Genomic DNA, 22,840 nt, shown 5'->3' on the forward strand with positions numbered 1-22,840 from the left:
GAGGAGGGCGCTGGAGTCTCCTTCTTTGGAGGCTGGGTGGCCCTGTGTCCCAGGAGGGGCTTTGATGGAGAGTTCCTGCATGGCAGGAGAGGGGGGCTGGGCTGGATTGCCTTTGAGGCGCCCTGCAGCAGCAGCAGCAGCAGCAGCAGCAGCAGCAGCAGCAGCAGGCCCCCTTCCTCCCTTCCTTCCCCGGAAGGGCAGCCCATCCCATCCCCGGCCGGAGGACGAGCGGGAGCCCCCCTGGGCTGGCGCCCCCTTCCTTCTCCATGGTCCCCCGGCAGCCTTTGCGAGGAGGAGGAGGAGGAGGAGGAGGAGGAGCCTGGCTCTCCGGCGGCAAAGCAAAGGGAGGGAAGAGAAGGCGGGGCAGTGGGCGGGGCACACTCCGGGCCACGCCCCTCCGCCCCGCTTCCGCCGCCGAGGCTGCGCGCGAGGAGGAAGGCAGGCAGGCAGGCGCAAGGCAGGCAGGCAGGCAGGCAGTCTCCCCGGCCGCGCCGAGTCCCGCGGGGAGGCTCTCTGCCCGGGATGCGGCTCCCTCGGCTGGGCCTGGGCCTGGGCCTGGGGGCTGGTGGGTGAGGCGGGATGGTTCCCGGCGGAGGGCGCCTGGCGCTGCGCTTGTGGTGAGCCCGCGGCGGGGCTTGGCGGCGGTGGGCCATGTCTGCTTCTTCTTCTCCTTCGCCGGGGCGCCCTTCCCCTTCGGCGGGGGCTGAGTCGGTGCGGGTGGTGGTCCGTTGCCGGCCCTTGAGCCGCTGGGAGGAGGCCTCGGGGGCCGAGCGGGTGGTCTTCGTGGACGGGCGCCTCGGGCAGGTCAGCCTCCTCCGCCAGCCCCAGCCCCAGGCGCCCCAGCCGCCCCAGGCCCAGCATCCTCCGCCGCCGCCGCCTCCGACGGCCAAGACGTTCACCTTCGACGCGGCCTTCGAGGGCGCCGGGCGCGAGGGCGAGCTGTACGAGGAGGCGGCGCGTCCGGTGGTGGAGGCGGCGCTGCGGGGCGTCAACGGCACCCTGCTCTGCTACGGCCAGACCGGCACCGGCAAGACCTACACCATGCAGGGGCCCCCCGAGGAGGGCCAGGCCGAGCAGCGGGGCCTCCTGCCGCGGGCCTTCGAGCACCTCTTCACGGCCATCGCCCGCTCGGGGCCCCAGCAGCGCTACCTGGTCCGCGCCTCTTACCTGGAGATCTACCAGGAGGAGGTCCGGGACCTCCTGGCCGCCAACGCTGGAGCAGCAGGAGGCCCTCGGCGGGTGGAGCTCAAGGAGAGCCCCGAGGCCGGCGTCTACCTCAAGGGCCTGGCCTCCTTCGTCACCAAGGACCTCCGGGAGATCGAGCACGTGCGTCGCAGGGGCAACCTGGCCAGGGCCATCGGGGCCACCCAGCTCAACCAGCGCAGCTCGCGCTCCCACGCCATCTTCCTGGTCACCGTCGAGTGCAGCCAGGCCGGCCCCGACGGGCAGGAGCACATCCGCGTCGGCAAGCTCCACCTGGTCGACCTGGCCGGCAGCGAGCGCCAGGGCAAGGCCTCCTCCGCCGGGCCCAGGGGGCCCGCCAACGCCCCCGACCAGCGCCAGCCCCACCGCCAGGCCTCCAAGATCAACCTCTCCCTCTCGGCCCTGGGCAACGTCATCTCGGCCCTGGTGGACGGGCGCAGCACCCACGTCCCCTACCGGGATTCCAAGCTCACCCGCCTGCTCCAGGACTCCCTGGGTGGCAACGCCAAGACCGTCCTGGTGGCCACCCTGGGGCCGGCCGCCCACAGCTACGAGGAGACCCTCTCCACCCTCCGCTTCGCCGCCCGCGCTAAGAACATCAAGAACAAGCCCCGCGTCAACGAGGACCCCAAGGACACCCTCCTCAGGGAGTTCCAGGAGGAGATCGCCCGCCTCAAGGCCCAGCTGGAGAAGCGCGGCATGCTGGGCAAGCGCAGGCATCACCGGCCCCGCGTGGGGCAGCGCCACGGGATGAAAAGGGCCCCCGGAGAGGAGGAAGAGGAGGAGGAGGAGGAGGACAGCAACAACAGGGGCGAGGAGACCCCCGGGGTGGAGGAGACACCCCCCAGGGTGGAGCGCGAGGAGATGCTGGGGGGCCTGGACAAGAATGTGGAGACCTACCTGAAGGCCCAGAAGGAGCGGCTGGAGGAGGAGAAGGCCGCCATCCAGGACGACCACAGCCTGGTCAGCGAGGAGAAGGCCCGGCTCCTGGAGGAGAAGGAGAGGATGCTGCAGGAGCTGCGCCAGGAGCGCCAGGCTACCGAGCGGCTGGCCATCAAGTACAAGGTAGGCCCACTGACCCACAGATGCCCTGGCGACAGCCACGCAAGGGCAGGGCCAACACCCACCTTCTTCTGTGTGTGTGTGTCCATGAACCCACCAGCAGGATCAGGTAGCCTGGCTATGGGGTCACCCCAGTGGCTAGTTTGAAGGCCCTTGGCCCCTTCAGGCTCTGCCCCACTGCCCCTTTCCTGCCCCTCCTGGTGAATTGTCTCCCCAGGTGGCCACAGGGAGGAGGAGGAGGCCACCTTCCGAAAAGGGAGCAGTGCCCCAGTGCTCCATTCCACACCTGAAAGGCTCAGTTTGCTAAAACCAGAAGTCACGGTCCAGCTGCTAGTTGGCTCTTTTTCATCTTTGGAAGTCCAGGTGGCCTTCAGGGCAGTTGCCCAGCCCTCCTTCAGCTGGGGGAGGGGGGGGCCTTGTATGTGCCTGCCACCCACCCACCGACCCACCTCACAACATCTGCCCCTTTCCTGAGCCAGCAACACCAGAAGAGGCTAATTTGGCTAATGCTCATTGTTGGGGTAATGCGCAGTGGCAGGCTGCAGTCTTGTGTCCATGTGTTCACAGAGAGCCTTGTTTCTGTGTGTTCTCGGGAGCCAAAGTGAACCTCCTGCCTTGTGGCCATAAGGGCCTGGCGGTGGCCGCAGCAGCATCTATGGCCTCCTCCTTTATGCGCCACTCATCATGTGTGTGTCTCGGATTCCTTTGCACTGGCTGCCAATGCTCCATCTGGCCCTAAGGCAGGAGGGGCTGGACTGCAGGATGACAACAAAGCCCAGGATGAGGGATGGGTGGGGGCTTCTCTGGGCTCTCAGTGTGCCTATCGCACAACAACAAAGCCACACAAGAGAGAGCTACCACAGCAGCGGCAGGAATGGCAGGCAGGCACGGAGGTGACCTCTTGCTGGCAATTGGGCCTCTGCATTGGCCAGGGAAGCTGGGAGGCCAGCCAGTCAGATCCCACAGCCCCATGGGGTTTCCTTTTGTCTTTGCAAGAGGAGGGGGATCCCTCCCTCTTGCCCTCCCCTCCATTTCATTGCTAGGCCACACTGCCCACATCAGTCCCATCTTCCACCTCTGACATTGTCTGTCCCCTCCTTTCTCCTGGACCCCTTAACCCCAAAAATGACTGGAGTGGAGAGAGGGGGCAAGGCAGCTTCTGGGGAGGGGGCCGATATTTCTAACCCAGGGGACTCCCCATCCCATCTGCCCCCCTTTCTCTGCCTTGGTTGAGTCTCTGCTCCCTTCAGGACCAGGGTGGGGCTCAAAGGTCACACCCCAAATCCCCTGGTTCTCACCCTGGTTTGGACTCCTCTCCACCCTTCTGTGGGGAAAATGGGGGCCAGGTTGGCCACACTGTGCCCAGTGGTCCTTGGGCAGAGGGGACTCTTGCCCTTGTTGCCTCTGGAGAGAGCCCTGGGGTTCTGTCCCCCAATCCCTCTCCCCCCACTTTTGGTGCTTTTGGAGCACCTTGCTCCAACCTCTCAAGACCCTTTCTCTCCCAGAGCTAGGAAGAGCAATGGATGCCCACATGACAGACCTCTGTCACCCCCTCCCCAGTGAACACTTTGCCCATGCCTTTGTGTGCCTGTGTTTGGCTACCCACATCCCACTCTCCTTACCAGGTAGGACAGGCTAAATGCATAATAAATAAGCAACTGTGTCTAGATCAGAGCTGAAATGCGCACACTACGAAGGTGAGCCCCTTGCCCCAATCTGTGTGAGAATGTTGAAGGCTGCTGCTATAAGTCAGTCTGGGGCCCTGTCCTGTTCTGATAACATCCCTCTGAGCATGCTCAAAGGGCCATTAAGTCACAACTTACCCTTGTACAGCTCAGGTGTCCTTTGTCGTCCTGTTGGAAACTGTACTGGCTAGCCTCCCCCAAGCTACAGCCGTGGTGGTTAGAGGATTCTGAGGTTTATAGCAGTGCCCCCCCAAAGCAACATTTCTGTGGTCTATTCCAAACAGTGGTTGACAATGTGTGGCATGATCTCCACCTTGAGCTGCCTCCTTGTCTAAAAATCCTTCCCTTTCTAATGATGAGGCAGTAAAACTCTGTGCGTGCCTAGTGGTGCTCTATTTGAGATATAATAATAATAATAATAATAATAATAATAATAGGATTTATTTATATGCCGCCCAATCACTGGGAATCCGGGCGGCTTACAACAGAGGGGATAATAGACGTTCCCTGCCCTCAGGCTTACAATCTAAAAAGACACGAAGGGAATGGTGGAGAGGAGGGGATCGGGTCCAGCATTCTTCTCTCCCTCTGAGGCCTGGACCAAGGCAGGGATGGACCGGAGGGAGGGATCTTTTTCATTATCGAGGCCCGATGGTGTTGGGTCTGCCTTTCTCTCCCTCTAAGGCCAGAAGATGACAGTTGGAAGGAGGGGGGGAGGGCTCTTCCTCTTCAGGCCCGATGGCGCTGGGCCTGGCCTTTATTTATTTATTTGTTTATTAGTTATGTTTATATTCTACTTTTCATCCAAGGAGCTCAAGACACTGTATGTGCATGCCTCCGCTCTCCCTATTTCCCCCTGACAACAACCGTGTGAGGGAGGCCAGATTCAGAGAGGCTGGCCAAAGGTCATCAGCCAGAATGTCTGACAGCAGAATGGAGGACCTGAACCTGGATCCCCCAAGTTGCAATCCAGAGCTCTCTAATAGGTGCACTGCACCAGCTTCCCCAATATTTTTGTGTATTTCATGGGGGTCAAGGGCTTTTCTCTGGAAGAGGACAAGATGGCTGTGAAAGGACACATGAAAGTATTATTGGCTGAAGGACCCCAGCATGATGGTACAGCAGACTCTCGATATCCATGGGCTTGCCATCTGCAGATTTAAGCATCTGCAGATGACAAGCCCTGTTGCTTTCAATGGGGGTGCATGCACACAGCTGCATTAGTGGCTGCTCACACATCACTCCCAGCATTGCGGACAATGGGACTTGAAGTCCCCCGTTTTCCTTATCCGCAGGGGAGGGGTCCGGAACAGATCCCCCATGGATACAAAGGGCGGAGTGTACATGCTTGGTGTAAGTGCATTCCTGAGTTCGGGTCTCGATACTTCAGGCAGGTCTGAACTTGGGAGGGAAGCTGTTAGACTTCCAGACTCCAGCAGGTTTTGGTAAAGAGCAGCTGAAGGGGGCTGTGGTGTCGTTGGCTGCTTGTGCTGGTGGGAGCTTTCCTCCTTGGGTTAAAAGCAGCAGAGTATTTAGGATGTGCAGCAGTGGGGAGCCAGTGGCATTGCTAGGATTGGTGTCACCCCACTGTGGTAATCCAGACAGGCAGTCACCCAGGAGAGACAACATGGTGAAAGAGTGGGAGGGCAGGGCAAGGCTGGCAGTGGTGTGCCAGGCATCTGGGAAATGTGCCTTCTTCTTCGTGGTCTCTGCGAATCATACAAATGGGTTTCACTGCGCCTGCGCAGTGCTGCTCGGAACCTACTGGAATCACTGGGCAAAGTTAACTTTGCAACATTTCGCCAAGCAGGAAAGGGAGGAGTCCATGGCTGCCACTACTACCACCACCGGCGCCTAACTTTCTCAGCCTGGCAGGAAGCCCCACCAGATTCAGAAGGGGCTGCCAAGCAACAGCAGCACCCCACTCCAACCAGTGGGCACAGCCAGTGGATGGTAGAGTAGGTGAGCAACCACCCCATTGGGTGTTTGCACTGCTCTGAGGTGTCACCCGTTGGGGTCCGGACTCACTGCACCGCTGTTGTGACGCCCCTAAGCAGGGCAGGATTGGGAAAGGCATTGCGGGCTCATGGCTGTTATTGAGAAGAGGGGAGCAAGACATTGACTGCATTCATGTGGGGTATTCTTGGCAAGTTTCTTCAGGGGGAGGGTTGACATTTTCATCCACTGAGGCTGAGAGGGTGTGACTTGCCCAAGGTCATCCAGTGGGTTTCCACTGCTGTTCAGGGATTCAGACTTTCATTTTTGTGTGGCTTCAAGTCATTTCCGACTTACGGCAACCCTAAAGCGACCCTATCATGGTGTTTTCTTGGCAATTTTTCTTCATAGCAGGTTGGCCATTGGCATCTTCTGAGGCTGAGAGTGTATACTTTGCCCAAGGTTACCCAGAGGTTTCATGGCCAAGCTGGGAATTGAACCCTGGCCTCCAGAGTCATAGTCCAGAACTTGAACCACTACAGCATGCTTGCTCTCATCATGCATTTCCATACATTTCCATTATTTGCAGGTGAATATTGATGGGGTGGCAGGGGCAGTACAAGTGGAGGTCTGTAAAAAATGGGCAGGACCCCCACCACTTTGCCATGAGAGAGAGGGTTCAGTGACCTAGAGGATTGGGGCCCTTTTCGGTATCACCATTTTCACACAGAGTGGTTTGTCCTGGGCCTTCTATGAGACCTTGTGTAAATTCAGTTGGTAGCCCTGAGTAGACCCACTGAATTGATGGGACTCACAGAAGTGTGACTTTACTGTTTGGAAGTTTGATTCAGGAGGTCTGCCCCTGTGGAAAGACTAGCTATTGGATCTAGCCCCTTTCTCGCACAGTGGAGGCAGTCCAAAACCCCCGTTTTGCACATGTTCAGAGGCACTCTCTTTTTTGTTCTTCTCAGATTAGAGCTGGGGATCCGAGGAAGCACAAAGGATCAGGAAGGATCTGGTCGGAGGTGGGGTGGGGGAGCCAAGTAACTTCCAAGGGAAACGGCTCAGAGCAGCATCTGGCTGACCTCTGGGGAGGGGAAGAGAGGTGCAGAGCCAAGTGGGGCCACCACCAACAGCCACAGCCGTGTCCACATGAATGCCCTCCTCTGTCCGGCACGGTTGCCCTCTCAGCAGGCAAAACACAAGGCCATTAACAAGTCTCTTGGCCCTCCCTGTCTTTGCGTGGGGCAGGCAGCCTCCTGGGAATAAAGGGGGGCATTGTGTTTTGGAGAGAGAGGGACGCAGGGGGCGGATTCCCCCTTTAAACACACACAGAGTGTCCTTTACAAATTAAATCCAGATCTCAGGACTGCAGCATGATGGAAAAGAAAGGGACTAGGACCAGCCAAGCCTCAGATCTTCCTTTGTGCACTACAACTCCCAGACTCTCCCAGTGGGATTGCTCTCCATCTCTCTTCTTAGCAGGGCCTTCTTAGTGGCCTCCCAAATTCTGCATACGGCTTCCTCGCCTGTCTCTCTGCGCCAGTCCGTGAAGGCTGGAATGCCTCTGCTGGACTGAGTTCCCAGCAGCAAAAGGGTGGGAGCTGAAATACATGCCACAGGGGGTCTTTTGGCCACACCCACCACTGGACCACCACCCCAAACTCCATATGGCCCTGGGAACCAAAAGAGGGTCCCACCCAGGTGGAAAGGGAGAAGCATTACCTCTGCCACTGCTGGAATCCTTGCCCGCATCCTGCCTGGTGCTGCTTCCCTGGGATGGCAGCAAAGGGCCTCTGCAGCCCTGTGAGGAGGGCCTGGGACTTTCTCAGTGCTGGCCCATCCCTGAGCAGAACATCTTGCAACTCACACGTAGGAAAAATAAGCCTTTTATTGCATACTGACAGGCTGAACCCAAAGGATACTCAACAATGGCTCCTTTTCATCCTGGAGAGCAGTGACCAGTGATATGTCTAGTGGGGTTCTGTCCAGGGCCCAAGGCTATTCAACATCCTTATCAATGACTTGAAAGAAAGAATAGAGGGAATGCTTATGAAATTTGCGGATGAAACCAAATTAGGAATAGCAAAATAGCTCAGAGGACAGGATTAAAATTCAAAATGACCTCAATAGATTAGAAAGCTGGGCCAAAACTAACAAAATGAATTTCAACAGGGAGAAATGTAAGGTACTGCACTTAGGTAGAAAAAAATGAAATACATAGATATAGGACGGGGGACACCTGACTTAAGGAGATTTATACATGTGAAAGGGATCTAGAAGTCCAAGTACAGTAGACCACAAGTTGAACATGAGTCAACAGTGTGATGTGGCAACTAAAAAGGCCAATGCGATTTTAGGCTGCATCAATAGAAGTATAGTCTCTAGATCAAGGGAAGTAATAGTGTCACTCTATTCTGCTTTGGTCAGGCCCCACCTAGAATAATCCCATGTACAGTTGTTATTATTATTATTATGCTTTATTTATATAGTGCTGTAGATTTGCACAGCGCTGTACATACAAACAATAAAATAAATAAGAGTAAACCTGCTCATGGCATACAATCTAAGAAATAATAGCATAATACATATAAATAATACATAACAGTACAGGAAAGGGTTCAATAAAACCCTTCTGGGCAAAACAATTCAAAAAGGATGTTCAGAAGCTGGAGTGTGTCCAGAGGAGGGCCACCAAAATGATGAAGGGTCTGGAAACCATAAAACCCTATGAGGGGAGACTTGGGGAGCTTGGTATGTTTAGCCTGGAGAAGAGATGGTTAAGAGGTGATATGATAGCTGTTTAAATATTTGAAGGAGTGTCACATAGAGAACAAAGCAAGCTTGTTTTCTGCTGCTCCAGAGAATAGAACCAGGAGCAGTGGATGCAAGCTACAAGGAAAGAGATTCCAGCTCAATATTGGGAGGAATTTCCTGATAGTAAGGGCTGTTCGACAGTGGAAGACACTCTCGGAGAGTGATGGTCTCCTCCTCTGGAGGTCTTCAAGCGGAGGCTGGATGGCCATCTGTTGGGGATGCTTTGATTTTGAGTTCCTGCATGGCGGAAGGGGGTTGGACTGGATCAGGGCCCTCGCAGTCTCTTCCAACTCTATGATTCTAAGATGTGGCCTGTGTTTCTCCTGCTGCCTGAGATAGGTGCAAAATATGTGTCCCCCCCTCCAGTGTTGTGTTGCTCTCACTCCCCTCCCCCCCTTTCTCTAAACCAGGAGGAAGCAATGGAGGAAGATTTGGGAGCAGGGATGCCCATGCTCTGTTCCTAACATTGGTACCTTCAGGTGTTTTGGACCTCATCTCCCAGAAGCCTCAGTCACCATGGCCAAAAGCCAAGAATCTTGGGAGTTGAAGCCCAAAATACTTAGAAGACCAATGTTTGGGAGCCACTGCTCTACAGGTTAAGACGGAAAATGGGTCTGTACACATCTCCCCCCACGAAGTAAAAGAGGCCCCACTGGCTATGGATCCATTTTGGGCAAAGTTCAAAGGGCTGGTTGCGACCAATAAAGCCCTATATCAGGGGTAGGCAACCCTTTTGAGCCGGGGGCCAGGTTGCTGTCCCTCAGACAACTGGGGGGCCGAAGCCAAAAAATAAATAATTAAATAATTTTATAAATAAATAAATAAATACACCGGGACAAATGTAGGACAAACTTTTCAAATGGAGGACACGTTAAATAAAAAATGGAGGACATGCAAAAAAAAATTGCTGATTTTTAAAAAAAATGTTAAGATAAATGCATGTTTCTGAGGCTTCTATAGACAATTGCCCCACTATGCCCCTCGTGCGAGACGCCAAAGGCCCCGGCGGCAATCGGCGGCAGGACCAGGCTGGGGCCAGTCCCAAGGCCTCGCCGGGCTGCATCCGGCCCACGGGCCGCAGGTTGCCTACCCCTGCCCTATATGTCTTGGGTCCAGGTCACCTGAAACCCTGTATTTCCCCTTCTCCCCATCCCACCACCTTCACAGGTACACCAGGTGTGAACAAGACTTGTGTTGTTGTTGTTGTTGTCGTTGTCATCTGCTGCCTCCTCCTCTCTCTGGGGCAGAGGCTTGCAGTGGGGGGTGCGGGTGGCCATTGGCAGTTCTTGGATGGCAGGAGAGCCAAGCAGTAAGCTTGTCCAGGATTTGGCCCAAGGAGGGAAGGCGTCTCCAGGGAAGGAAAAGAGTGTGAGGGTCTGGCTATCTATGTCCTTCCTCTGCTTTTAAAGCTATCTCTAGCACCAGAACACTGTAAGAAAGGAGTCTGCATCTGTCAGAATCAGGAGAAACCAAGGAGGAACAAAACGTGTTGTTTCCAAACAGACAAATGAGCTCAGAGCCCATGATCCACTAGCACGCGTGTGTGTGTGTGTGTGTGTGTGTGTGTGTGTGTGTGTGTGTGAAGTCCCTTTCTCTTAGTGGCTTTTAAGGACTGCAGCGAAGGGGAATTATCTGTGCAAGACTGCATGCGTAATGCATTCAGAGCTGCATTTAGTGTCCCCTCTTGGAGTGAAATGACCCATGACCCTTTTGATGGTTAATAGCATAAGCTGTGAGCCAAGCAATCTGGTTGAGGGCTCAGCCCACCCGCAAACATGCCAGGTGGTCTTTGGCAGTGGGTCCCTTGATCCCTTGCAGGGTGTGGGGTGAAGGATAAGGCCTTTACCTGGCAGGAGATGTGGGGCTGGGGGGGGGGTTATATATTTTGTGTGCATACACATACAGAGAGGCACACATGTATGTCATAGCAGAATTTGTGGTGCTGAAACAACATTTGGGCACTAGCTGTAAATATATAGGGTTGCTTTCTAAAAAGAAAAAGAATCCCAAAGTGTACGGTAAACATTTGATCCAGCAGCCAAGCACACACCGAACATTTCAGTGTCAGATCTTTTACACTCACACACAGACACACACCCGGAAAACACTGGCCTCCCCTCCACCTAGATCCTTCCTCTGAACCATGAAATGTGTTACTGGATTATCAGAGTCTTTCTCTTGCCTTTGGCTCCGATTTTCCCCTCTGCTCCCTTTCATGTTTTACTGCTATTGTTCTTAACGCTTTTCCCTGGGGAAAGTCTGCATTTTCCTCCCATTTTCCAGGAGCAGAGCATAGCGATTTCCTCCTCTCCCCCCCTCCTGCCACCCTCCCTCTACCCTGAACTGATGTTTCCCCCCCCCCCCCCATGTTTTTGCTTCCTTCCAGGGCCACATGCCGCTCCCAAAGGTTGGTGGGGCAAAGAGGGAGAGGGTTGCCAGAGGTGCTGCGGAAGACATCTCTGGTTTGCTGCCTACCCTCTTCCTTTGCAAGACCCAAGCACACCATTTTGCTGGTTAGGAGACGGTGTGGCTGGAGGGTGGGCAGCACCCTCATCTTTGCCAACAAAATAGTCTAAGTGAGGTTGGAATCAGTGCTAGTCTGTAGCTAGGAAGGGTCCTGGTTTTATTCAGGTTTGGAAGGGAAAACCTCGGCTGGTTGGGCTTTCAGGAGGCCACAGTTGGGGTGAGACGGACGAGGGGCCTGATTTGGAATCCTAGGAGCTATGGCTTCTGCCTCCCATTCCTTGCAGGTTATGGAGGTGAAGGGGAAAGTCACCAGCAGCTGGACTCTCCAAGAGTGATGCTAGTGGGGTCAGGGCAATAAAGGCAGCATTGGCCTTCATCCGCTGTAGCTTGGTTTGCAGTGGGGCACTGTCTATAATAATAATAAATAATAAAATTTATTGATATCCCGCCTCTCTACAAAATACAAAATGTCTCCTGCAGGCTAGGCTGGTGGGTGGCAGATGCAGAAGAAGAAGGAAGTTGCAGCATGAGCTTTCTGAGAGTTGGTCCACTTCCTCAGGTGCATGAACTGGGCATATGCTTTTGTGGGCTTGTCTGCTTCCTCAGATGCAGGGAATGAAGTGTTGCCCCAAAAAGGACCTTTTCAATCAGACTGTATGAATAGCCATAGAAGTGCAAACCTTGTGGGTATGGTGACCTTTCCTCCTGCCTTTGTCCCTCAACAATGATGTGCCATTAGGCCTGGAGATTTTGCATTTCTATGGTCCATGCCATAGGAAGAAGTAGCCCTAGGTCTATGAAAGCTTCTGCTACACCTTCTTTTGCTCATAGTCTCAAAGATGCTGACTAACACAACTGTGTGTCTGAAAGCCAGAAGTGTCACTTTTCCATTGGGTACAGCTGCCAAACTGGAGCGGTTTGAGTATTGGACTACTGCTCTGGAGTCCAGGATTCAAATCCCCGCTTGAGCATAAAAGCCCATTGGGTGGCCTTGGGCAAGTTGCACACTCTCAGCCTCAGGGGATGGCAGTGGCAAAACCCTCTGAACAAATCTTGCTAAGAAAACTTTAGGATAAGTTCATCTTTAGGGTCGCCATAAGTCAGAAATGATTTGGAAGCATGCAGCAACAACAATAGCAACAAAACAGGTGCCAGAACCTGTCAGTCAAGTGGCCTTGCAGGTCAGAGGATTCTGGGAGCTGTGGTCCAAAAAGAAATTCTTCCATAGCTCTGGCAAGCCACACACCTCTGTTTTGGGATGAGTAAGTCTCTGAAATCTGTTGCATTCTGCAGATATTATTTTTTCTGTGGCCTTTGGCTCTCAAAATCAGAGGTGGTTGCTTTTGTAAGAACTGTTTGTCTGGTTTTAGAACACTTTCTGAAGAGGACTTTGGAGTGTTTTCATGCAGTTTTTAGTTGTTGATTTAATGTTTTGAAGTGTTTTTAGCGACTGTGTGTTACTTGGGGGGGCAGTGAATCAAGAGTCAGTCAAACACTTTGAATGAGTGAAATGGCTTCAGGTGTTCAGAGGCAAAAGAGAAAGAGGTCAGCACCCCACCACCCTGGTAAGAAGAGAAAGAATATGTGGGGCATGGGGGGGCGGCACAGCCTGTGGGTCGTGGAGCGCTGTTTCTTGCGTGGTGGCAGCTTCTCCGTGGCCTGGAAACTGGCCTAGAAACGCTGTCATGATGTCAGGGCTTATGCCAAATGAAGCCAGTAGCCCAATTAGCTCAGGAGATTCAACGGCTGCGGGCCTCCATTCCCCGGATCTCCAGGCCAAGGCTGTATGTGAATGTGATCAACTGGGATGGGAAGAATGCACCTGAGCCATGTGCGGGTCTATGCAGAGCACATGTTTGGCCACAGAGACCCTGAGAGGGATCTCTTGCCAAATCTTGAGAAGCGTCCCAGTTCTAAAGGTGCTTTCCTTCTTCCTTGCTGGCCCTGTGTCCCAGAGTCTTCCCCATGGGAATCGGCCGGAGTGGAGACAGAGGGCGGGGGGTAGAGAAGGACGAGCAGCCCTGCCACCTTCTTCATCTTTTCTGAGCCTGCTTCTTTGAAAACCCAGTTCCACAGGAAGGCTGACCTAATTTTGACAGCGACTGAGAGGAACTGGTGCACCAGACTGGGCTTCCTCTGGGAATGTGGCCGTGCATGCGCTCACATGCAGGGTGGCTTTGGAGATGTGATTCTTCCTGGCAGAGCAGTCAGGGAGAGGAGAAGGCAGGAGCCAGACCAGATTGTGCTGATTGGGATGCTGGGTTGAGACAAAGGGTTGGGAGGGTGGGCGGGTGGCTTGGATGGAGGAATGGCTGGGCCTGGTTACAGATGGCCTTCCTTCCTTCCTTCCTTCCTTCCTTCCTTCCTTCCTTCCTTCCTTCCAGAAAGGCTCTCCCTGTATGGCTGCACAGCAAAGGCAGGGGCAAAGGAAGGATTTTGTGTAAGACATTGTGGTTAACTCAGTGCTCATTTAAAAAACAAACCCACAGAGTAAGTTTCTAGCCCTTACTGTGCAAAGATGGACCTGAAAGTGTGGAGCAGAAGTCATGGAGCAAAAGAGAGGACTTGAATGAAGATCATGGTGGCTGAGGCAGGCACATGCACAACTCACTTTGGATAAGAAACACTGCAGAATCAGTGGTGCAAAATAGGAGGAATTAATTTTTTTAATTCCTGGTTCAGAGTTGTGATGGCATTGTTTGTGTGGCAGGAGTCCCCCCAGCCCCCCAACTCCGAGAAAAGAGGGACCCTGGCAGTTCCATCAGAACCTCTCCTCTTGGTCTGGAGAGCCCATTCTTCTGTCCACTCCACGGCTGCCCTTTCTCTTTTCTTTTTATCTAAGGCCTTGCATTTTAACTTCATCCAGTATCTGGTAGTTTGGCTAGTAGGGTATGTATTGTTTAGAAACCTAAGAAGTACAGGCAAAGGATTATTAGTGGTTCCACCAATGCTTACGACTCTGTCAAGGCTGTGAGCCTCCCAGGATCTGGCTCTGTGCTTGTGGAACCATCTTCCTTTGCACCTCCAGCTGGAGGAGGATCTGACCTATTTTTGTAAAAGGTAGAAGAACCTCCTCTTCTGGCAGGGACGTAGCCAAGGGGGGGTCTTGGGGTCTGGACCCCCCCTTCCATTAGAAAAACGAATGGTGTGCTGCTGCGCTGCCACACCCAAGCCCCATTATAATGGTGGCACTATGGCACGTTACAGACCGCCGAAAAGTGGCGGCCTGCACTTGCCCCTTTCCCCGCCAGATTGGGGTCTCAGTGGCTAGAGCAGCAGCCGCTGAGGCCCCAATCCGCCACTTTCCAGGCTGCGGGGAAGCGGCAAAAGGCCACTTCCCCGAGGCCTGGAAAGGGGTGTCCTTGGGGCTTCAAGCCCCAAGGACACCCCACGGCGGCAGGGAGGAGGAGAAAGGGGCCGCTTGGCCCCTTTCTCCTCTGCGTCGCTGGGTGCAGCCATCTAAAGGCTGCGCCCAGCGACGCAAGACCAGGAAGGAGCTCCGTTTTGGAGCTCCTTCCTCCGCCGACGAAAGGGCACACTAAGCGCCCTCACGCGACATGACAGTGTCACGTCAGCACCGCCTCGTTTGGAGGCGGTGTGTTCGTGACGCCATCATGGGGGCCCCCATGTAGATGGGGCGCCATCATCTTGTACGTCCTCAGGACGTATTAGGCTTGGGGGCGTCAAGAAGTGATGCCCCTTTTTAAACCTAGGATGTCCTGAGGACGTCCCTTATGCCTGTCTGTAACGCGCCATAGTCTGGACCCCCCCCCTTCCTAAAATCCTGGCTACATCCCTGCTTCTGACTCGTTGCTCCACCTTACATCTCAGGTGGATGCGACGGTTAGGAGCACCTGTTATCAGCTTCGGCTGATATGCCAACTGCGACCCTTCTTGGACTGGGGGGACCTTGAAACCGTTGTACATGCTCTGGTAACCTCTCGACTAGATTTCTGTAATGCGCTTTACATGGGGCAACCCTTGTACCAATCTCTGAAGCTTCAATTAGTGCAGAATATGGCAGCAAGGCTGGTCACTGGTTGCTCCAGGGCCAGCCATATAACACCTGTTCTGAAAGATCTCCATTGGCTGCCTATTCGCTTCCGGGCCGAATACAAGGTGTTGGTTATCATCTATAAAGCCCTATATGGCTTGGGCCCAGGGTACTTGGAGGACCGCCTCTCCCCATATAGTCCGCCCCGCACTCTTAGATCAGGAGAAAGACATCTGTTGACGGTTCCAGATGTCCGCTACGCTGTTACGAGGAGGGCTTATTCTGTCTCAGCCCCTAGACTCTGGAATGCACTCCCTAATGAGCTCCGCATGTCCACTTCCCTTGACGTTTTCAGGAAAAACTTGAAGACTTACCTTTTTCGTCAGGCATTCCCCCCATGAACGTTGGTGTTATTTTTCTCCCTCTGAATGTGACGTTTTTCCATTCTGTCAGCCTTGTAATTGTATTGTTGTTTTTATCTTGTTATTTTATTGTATATTGTGTTTTTAAATTGTTTTTACCATGCTGTAAACCGCTATGATCCATGGAATAGCGGTATATAAATAAATTTTATTATTATTATTATTATTATTATTATTATTCTGGTCCCTCAATTAGGCTGCTGAGTGTGCCTCAGGTGGATGAGATGAGTAGAAACTGATGAGCATTTTGTTTTCAGTACATTTTGTGTATTCTTTTAGGATTTTAGTATGTTAAAACACTACTACTATTACTACTACTACTACTACTACTACAACAACAACTACTACTACTACTACAGTGGGCCCTTGGTATCTATATCGATCTCGACTCATGGTGACCCTGTGGACGAGTCATCTCCAAGTCTCCCTATCCTCCACTGCTCTGCTTAGGTCCTGCAAATTCCTTCCCATGATCTCATTAACAGAGTCCATCCATCTGGCATGTGACAGTGATGGTTGGTAAAGCCAAAGGTGGTAGGAAATGATGGATGGCAGGGGGTTGGACTGGATGGCTCTTGTGGTCTCTTCCAACTCTATGATTCTATGGAGACCTCCCAGCAGTTGGACCTCCATCATATTTCCTTTTGAGCTTTGTCTTGATTTCCTTTTGAGCATGTGTTGAGTTTTTAACACATTACATTTTAATTCATAACTGCTTTAACATTTACATTTGTTCAACTGTTTTTAAATGGCATATTTAATACATTTTAATGTTTTCATACTGTTTTATATTCACTGTCTACCACCTTCAGTCCCTATATTGGGAGAAAGGTAGGATAAAAGTAAACAAAACAACAACAACAGCAGCAGCAACACACTCAGTCAAGGAAGCCATGGCTAGTGCCTTGAGTCTGCAAGACCTGAGCAGGGCTGCTGATCATACAATCATAGAATTGTAGAGTTGGAAGAGACCCCAAGAAGGGCTATCCACTCCAACCCCATTCTGCCATGCAGGAACTCTCAATCAAAGCATCCCCATTGACAGATGGCCACCCAGCATCTGCTTAAAGACCTGCAAAGAAGGAGGTGTCTTGGAGGTCTCTCATCCAGAGGGCTGCCAGCTATCAAAGCTCCCTTTAAGTCAGCCAAGAACAGGGAGTGGTAGAAATGCAGCTTGTCTGAAACTGTGTTAAAATGGGTAAAAATGATGTGGTTAAGTGAAGGGGATGCTTGCCATAGAGAAAGAATGCTTATAGTTGGGATGCCTCCATGAAGGAAGCCATGGCTGCATGACCTGAGCAGGGCTATGGATGATCCAGTGGGGAGGGGGCCTCTTGGGTGCCCCTCATTCAGTGGGTCAGCATAGAGCACCCCCAAAGCAAGTGATTTTTCCTGCTGCAGGCAGTGGCAGTGTGGGGAAGGGTTGAGGGTTCAACCCAGAAAGGGGGACATGTCCCATCCACTGGGCTCTACTTCCCTCTGCCCTCGGGGTCCGGTCAGCCCAGGGAGGAATGGTTCTCTCTGAGCAAAGAAGCAAAGCATCCGAGAGGAGCATCCTGAGGACCACGGTTTCCAAGAGGGATGGAAGTGGGAGGATGCGTTGCCAAGCAACGGATTCTCTGAAGCCTTGCAGGGAACTGGCTCACTCTTCTACCTCAGGTAGCAAAGATGTATGTATGTTGTGTGCCTTCCAGTCGCTCCTGACTTAAGGTGACCCTAAAGCAACCCTGTCATGGGTCTTGGCGAGACTTACTGTATATACTCATGTATAAGTCTAGAAATCTTGGTCAAAAAATTGACCCAAAAAACCTGAGTTGACTTCCCCATGGGTCAATGTCAGTACAGTACTGTACTTTAAATCATAAAAATGGACCGCTTCTGGTGAAAGACAAAAGTGTGATCTGTCCTGGAAGCACTGACCTCCCCTCTACTCTCTTATCCATCCAGCCTTTAGGATGGGCAGGAACAGTTCGGGCTGCTGGAATTGTTTTCCTTTATGTTCTTTGTTACGTGCTTCCAAGTCTTATCCTCAACTTATCCATGAGTCATATCAAAATCCGTCATTTTGGCCCCTTATAGCCGAGTATATACGGTATTCTGAGGTTTGCCATTGCCTTTCCCTGAGGCTGAGAGCATGTGTCTTGCCCAAGGACACCCTGTGGGTTTCGTGGCCGAGCTGGGAATCTAACCTTGGTCTCAAGAGTCCTAGTCCAATACTTAAACCACTATGCCACGCTTATTGAGCAAAGATATACAGTGAGGCAAAAAAGTATTTAGTCAGCCACCAATTGTGCAAGTTCTCCCACTTAAAAAGATGAGAGAGGCCTGTAATTGACATCATAGGTAGACCTCAACCCATTCTAAAGAAACCTTCCCTTGATCCCCTGGACAAAAACAATTATCGGCCAGTATCTCTTCTTCCTTTTTGGGTAAGGTGATCAAGGGGGCGGTTGCAAACCAGCTCCAAGCAGTCTTGGATGACACCGATTATCTCAATCCATTTCAAACCGGATTCAGGTCGGGAAACAGAGTGGAGACTGCCCTGGTTGCCTTGGTCGATGATCTCCGTCGGTGCATTGACAGGGGAAGTGTGGCCCTGTTGGTGCTCTTGGACCTCTCGGCGGCCTTCGATACCATAGACCATGGCATCCTTCTGGAATGCCTGAGAGAGTTGAGAATCGCTGGCTCTGCTTTGCAGTGGCTACGTTCCTCCCTCTTGGGCAGATTCCAGATGGTGATGCTGGGGGAAGATGCTCCTTTAAGAGAGAGCTGACATCTGGTGTCCCTCAGGGCGCCATTCTGTCCCCCATGCTGTTTAACATTGACATGAAGCTGCTGGGTGAGATCATCTGGAGACATGGGGCGCAGGGTTATCAGTACGCTGATGACACCCAGATCTATTTCTATGTCTCGGGCTGTTTCAGTGACCATGGAGGGCATCTCCCCCCTGAATGACTGCCTGAAGTCGGTAATGGATTGGATGAGGGAAAACAGACTTAAGCTGAATCCAAATAAAATGGAGGTACTTGCAATAGGTAACCTCAATCTGGGTTTGGAGATATGTTCGCCAGTTGTAGATGGGGTCACACTTCCCCTGAAGGACTGTGTCCGCAGCTTGGGGGTGCTCCTGGATTCGTCGCTTCAACTGTCTTCTCAGATTGATGCGACAGCCAGGAGCGCCTCTTATCGGCTTCAGCTGATGCACCAGTTGCGCCCCTCCCTGGAGCAGCGGGACCTAGAAATGGTTGTACATGCTCTAGTAACCTCTCGCCTTGATTTCTGCAATGTGCTCTACATGGAACAACTTTTGTGCCATGTCCGGAAGCTTCAATTGATACAAAACATGGCAGCCAGACTGGTCGCTGGAAAATCCAAGTTTGACCGAATTACACCTATTTTAAAGTCACTTCATAGAATCATAGAGTTGGAAGAGCTGCCTATTACTTCATTGGCTGCCTATTAGTTTCCGGTGCTGGTTATTACCTATAAAGCCCTACATGGCCTGGGCCCAGTCTCCTTGAAGGAACTCCTCCTCCCATACAATCCTCCCATACACTCTGATCCTCCGGGAAAAATCTCTTACAATCTAGAAAGACCAGGCTGGCAGTGAAATTCCCAGAGGTCCTTTTCTGTCACTGCTCCAAAAATATGGAATGACCTCCGGAAGAGATTCGCCAATTATCCTCATTGGGGGCTTTTAAAAAGGCGACAAAAACCTTTCTCTTCCAGCAGGCCTTCCCCGATGGATAATGTCCAGAACCTATTGAATCCCCTTTTATTATTTTTCTTACTTGTGATTTGTTTTTAACTTTGATGTATTGTATGTATTTTTTAAACATTTTTTTTACTGTTTAATTTTATAGTTGGGAGGGAGGGTTGGGTCGGGGTTTTGTGGGGCTTGTTGTTTTTACTGTTGCATATTGTATTTTCTCTATTGTTACCCGCCTCGATCCTCAATCGGAAGAGGCGGGATATAAATAAATATATATATTTTATTCGTAGTACTGGTATTACTTTACTAATTCATACCCTTCCCTTTCCCCGATTTTGGCACTCAGGGTGGCTTACAGAATATTAAAAACATAATAGATTAAAAACACAAAAACATCAAGAAAATGTTTTAAAGTTATTTAAAAAAACAGTTAACCAATGTCTAACAATGGTTATAACGATCAACAATGGTTTTAATTCTATGAGTTGGTTAGCAAAGTATGCACAAGTCAATGGGCTTTTAATGTTGAGTGTGTGTGTGTGTGTATTTGTATATATATAGTATATATATATTCACTATTAAAAGCACACCATTAAAAGTCAATTGACTTATATAGAATCATAGAATCATAGAGTTGGAAGAGACCGCATGGGCCCTGATCTAGTCCAACCCCCTTCTGCCATGCAGGAAATCCAAATCATCCCCAACAGATAGCCATCCAGCCTCCGTTTGAAGACCTCCAAGGGAGGAGACACCACTACACTCCGAGGAAGGAGTTTGTTCCACTGTCGAACAGCCCTTACTCTTAGGAAGTTCCTCCTAATGTTGAGCTGGAATCTCTTTTCCTGGAGCTTCCATCCATTGCTCCATTGGGTCCTATTCTCTGGAGCAGCAGAAAACCAGTTTGCTCCCTCCTCAATATGACATCCTTTCAAATATTTAAACAGGGCTAACATATCACCTCTTAACCTTCTTTTCTCCAGGCTAAACATCCCCAGCTCCATCAGTCATTCCTCATAGGATTTCATGGTTTCCAGACCTTTCACCATTTTAGTCGCCCTCCTTTGGACACATGGCTCCAGTTTATCAATGTCCTTTTTGAATTGTGGTGCCCAGAACTGGACACAGTCTTCCAGGTGGGGCCTGACCAGAGCAGAATATAGTGGCACTATTACTTCTCTTGATCTAGACACTATACTTTTATTGATGCAGCCTAAAATCGCATTGGCCTTTTTAGCTGCCGCATCACACTGTTGACTCATGTTCAACTTGTGGTCTACTTGGACTCCTAGATCCCTTTCACATGTAGTTTCATTCACCCATGTGTCTCTCATCCTATATCTGTGCATTTCATTTTTCTGCCCTAAGTGCAGTGCCTTACATTTCTCTGTGTTGAATTTCATTTTGTTACCTTTGGCTAATCTATTTAATCTATTCAGATCATTTTGAATCTTGATCCTGTCCTCTGGAGTATTAACTATTCCTCCTAATTTGGTGTCATCTGCAAATTTGATAAGTGTGCTCCCAATTCTGTCATCCAAGTCATTGATAAAGATGTTGAATAGCCCTGGGCCCAGGACAGAGCCCCACTGGACACCCCACTGGTCACTTCTCTCCAGGATGAAAAGGAGCCATTGCTGACCATCTTTTGGGTTCGGCCGGTCAACCAATTCCAAATCCATGTAACAGTTGCCTTATCTAGCCCACATTTTAGAAGCTTGCTTGCAAGAATGTCATGGGGAACTTCGTCAAAGGCCTTATTGAAATCAAGATCTACTATATCCACAGCATTCCCTTCACTTATCAAGCTGATAATTTTATCAAAGAAAGAGATTAGATTTGTCTGGCATGACTTCTTTCTCTGAAACCCATGTTGACTTTTTGTGATTATGGCATTGCCTTCTAGATGTTCACAGACTCTCTCTTTAATGATCTGCTCCAGAATCTTTCCTGGGATTGATGTCAGACTAACTGGACGATAATTGTTGGGATCCTCTTTTTTCCCCTTTTTGAAGATGGGGACAACGTTTGCCCTCCTCCAGTCTGCTGGGATCTCTCCTGTTCTCCAGGAGTTTTCAAATATGATTGCCAATGGCTCCGATATTACTTTTGCCAGTTCTTTTAATACCCTTGGATGGAGTTCATCTGGTCCCGGAGACTTAAATTCATTTAGATTAACAAGGTGTTCCTCTACTATCTCTTTACTTATTCTGTGCTGAAATACCCCTATTCTGTCCTCTGCTCCATTATCTTCAGGTTGAGCCCCTTTTCCTTTTCGGAGAAGACTGAGGCAAAGAAGGTGTTGAGTAATTCTGCCTTTTCTCTGTCTTCTGTTAGCATTTTGCCATCTTCTCCACGCAGTGAACCTACCGTTTCCTCCTTCTTCCTCTTGCTGCGGACATATCCATAAAAGCCCTTTTTGTTGTTCTTAACCTCTCTAGCAAGACTGAGTTCATTCTGCGCTTGAGCTTTTCTGACTTTACCCTACAAATGCCTGCTATTTCTTTGAATTCCTTTTTCGTGATATCCCCCTTTTTCCATTTCTTATACATGTTCCGTTTCAAACTCATCTCCGTTGAAAGTTCCTTAGTCATCCATCCTGGTTTCTTGAGACACCTCCCATTTTTCTTTCTCACTGGAACTGTTTGAAATTGTGCCTTCAGTATCTCTCTTTTGAGAAAGTCCCATCCGTCCTAAACTCCCTTCTCTTTTAGTATTTCTGACCATGGAATCGCCCTCAATACTTCTCTAAGTTTACTGAAATTCACTCTCCTAAAGTCTAGGATGCGTGTCTGACTCTGCCTGGCTTCTCCTTTCCACTGTATAACAAACTCCAGGAGAACATGGTCACTTCCACCTAAGGATCCCACCACTTGCACCCCATTAACCAAGTCATCCTTGTTGGTTAGGATCAGATCTAAAATAGCTGACCCCCTTGTTGCCTCTTCCACCTTTTGGACCATGAAATAGTCTTCCAGGCAAGTGAGGAATGTGCTAGACCTTGAGGATTTGGCTGAGTTTGACTTCCAGCAAATATCAGGGTAGTTGAAGTCGCCCATCACTACTACATCTCTCCTTTCTGAATCTATGGGTCATCTGTCCTAGAAAGGCATCATCCAATTCCTCAGTCTGACTTGGGGGTCTGTAGTAGACTCCCACCGTAACATCCTTGTTGTTTCCCTCCCCTTTGATTCTTATCCAGATGCTCCCCACCTGGCTTCCATGATTGATGTCCAGGATCTTTTCACTGGTGTAAATATCTCTGACATATAGTGCTATTCCTCCTCCTTTCCTGTTTGGCCTATTTCTCTTAATAAGGTTATACCCCTCTATTTCCACATTCCAATCATGAGACTCATCCCACCAGGTTTCAGTGATGCCTATTATATCATATTTGCTTTGTTGTACTAGGAGTTCGAGTTCATCTTGCTTATTTCCCATGCTCTGTGCATTAGTGTAGAGACATCGCAGACCATGGTTCCCTTTTACTTGCTGCCTGTGCAAGTTTTTTTGCCTCCCACTGTTGGGTCCTTGCACTGTTTGT

At 51.0% G+C, this 22,840-nt stretch overlaps 1 protein-coding gene across 2 annotated transcripts in view; it reads left to right on the forward strand.

Annotated features, from left to right (window-relative positions):
• Positions 1–416: 416 nt before the first annotated feature.
• Positions 417–22,840, forward strand: part of LOC149310299 (kinesin-like protein KIF3C) — a 71,713-nt gene continuing 49,289 nt past the window's right edge. Inside the window, exon 1 of one of the 2 annotated variants that reach the window (XM_089528659.1) lies at positions 417–2,268. In XM_089528659.1, the coding sequence (XP_089384785.1) occupies positions 652–2,268 (1,617 nt within the window). In that variant the 5' untranslated portion in view covers positions 417–651. The remainder of the gene's footprint in view (positions 2,269–22,840) is intronic. The other variant, XM_089528657.1, reaches the window with a different exon arrangement.

This window comes from Sceloporus occidentalis, unplaced genomic scaffold (assembly GCF_023333645.1).
Source record: "Sceloporus occidentalis isolate IW3139 unplaced genomic scaffold, rSceOcc1.0.p SCAF_6, whole genome shotgun sequence".
Lineage (NCBI taxonomy): Eukaryota > Metazoa > Chordata > Lepidosauria > Squamata > Phrynosomatidae > Sceloporus > Sceloporus occidentalis.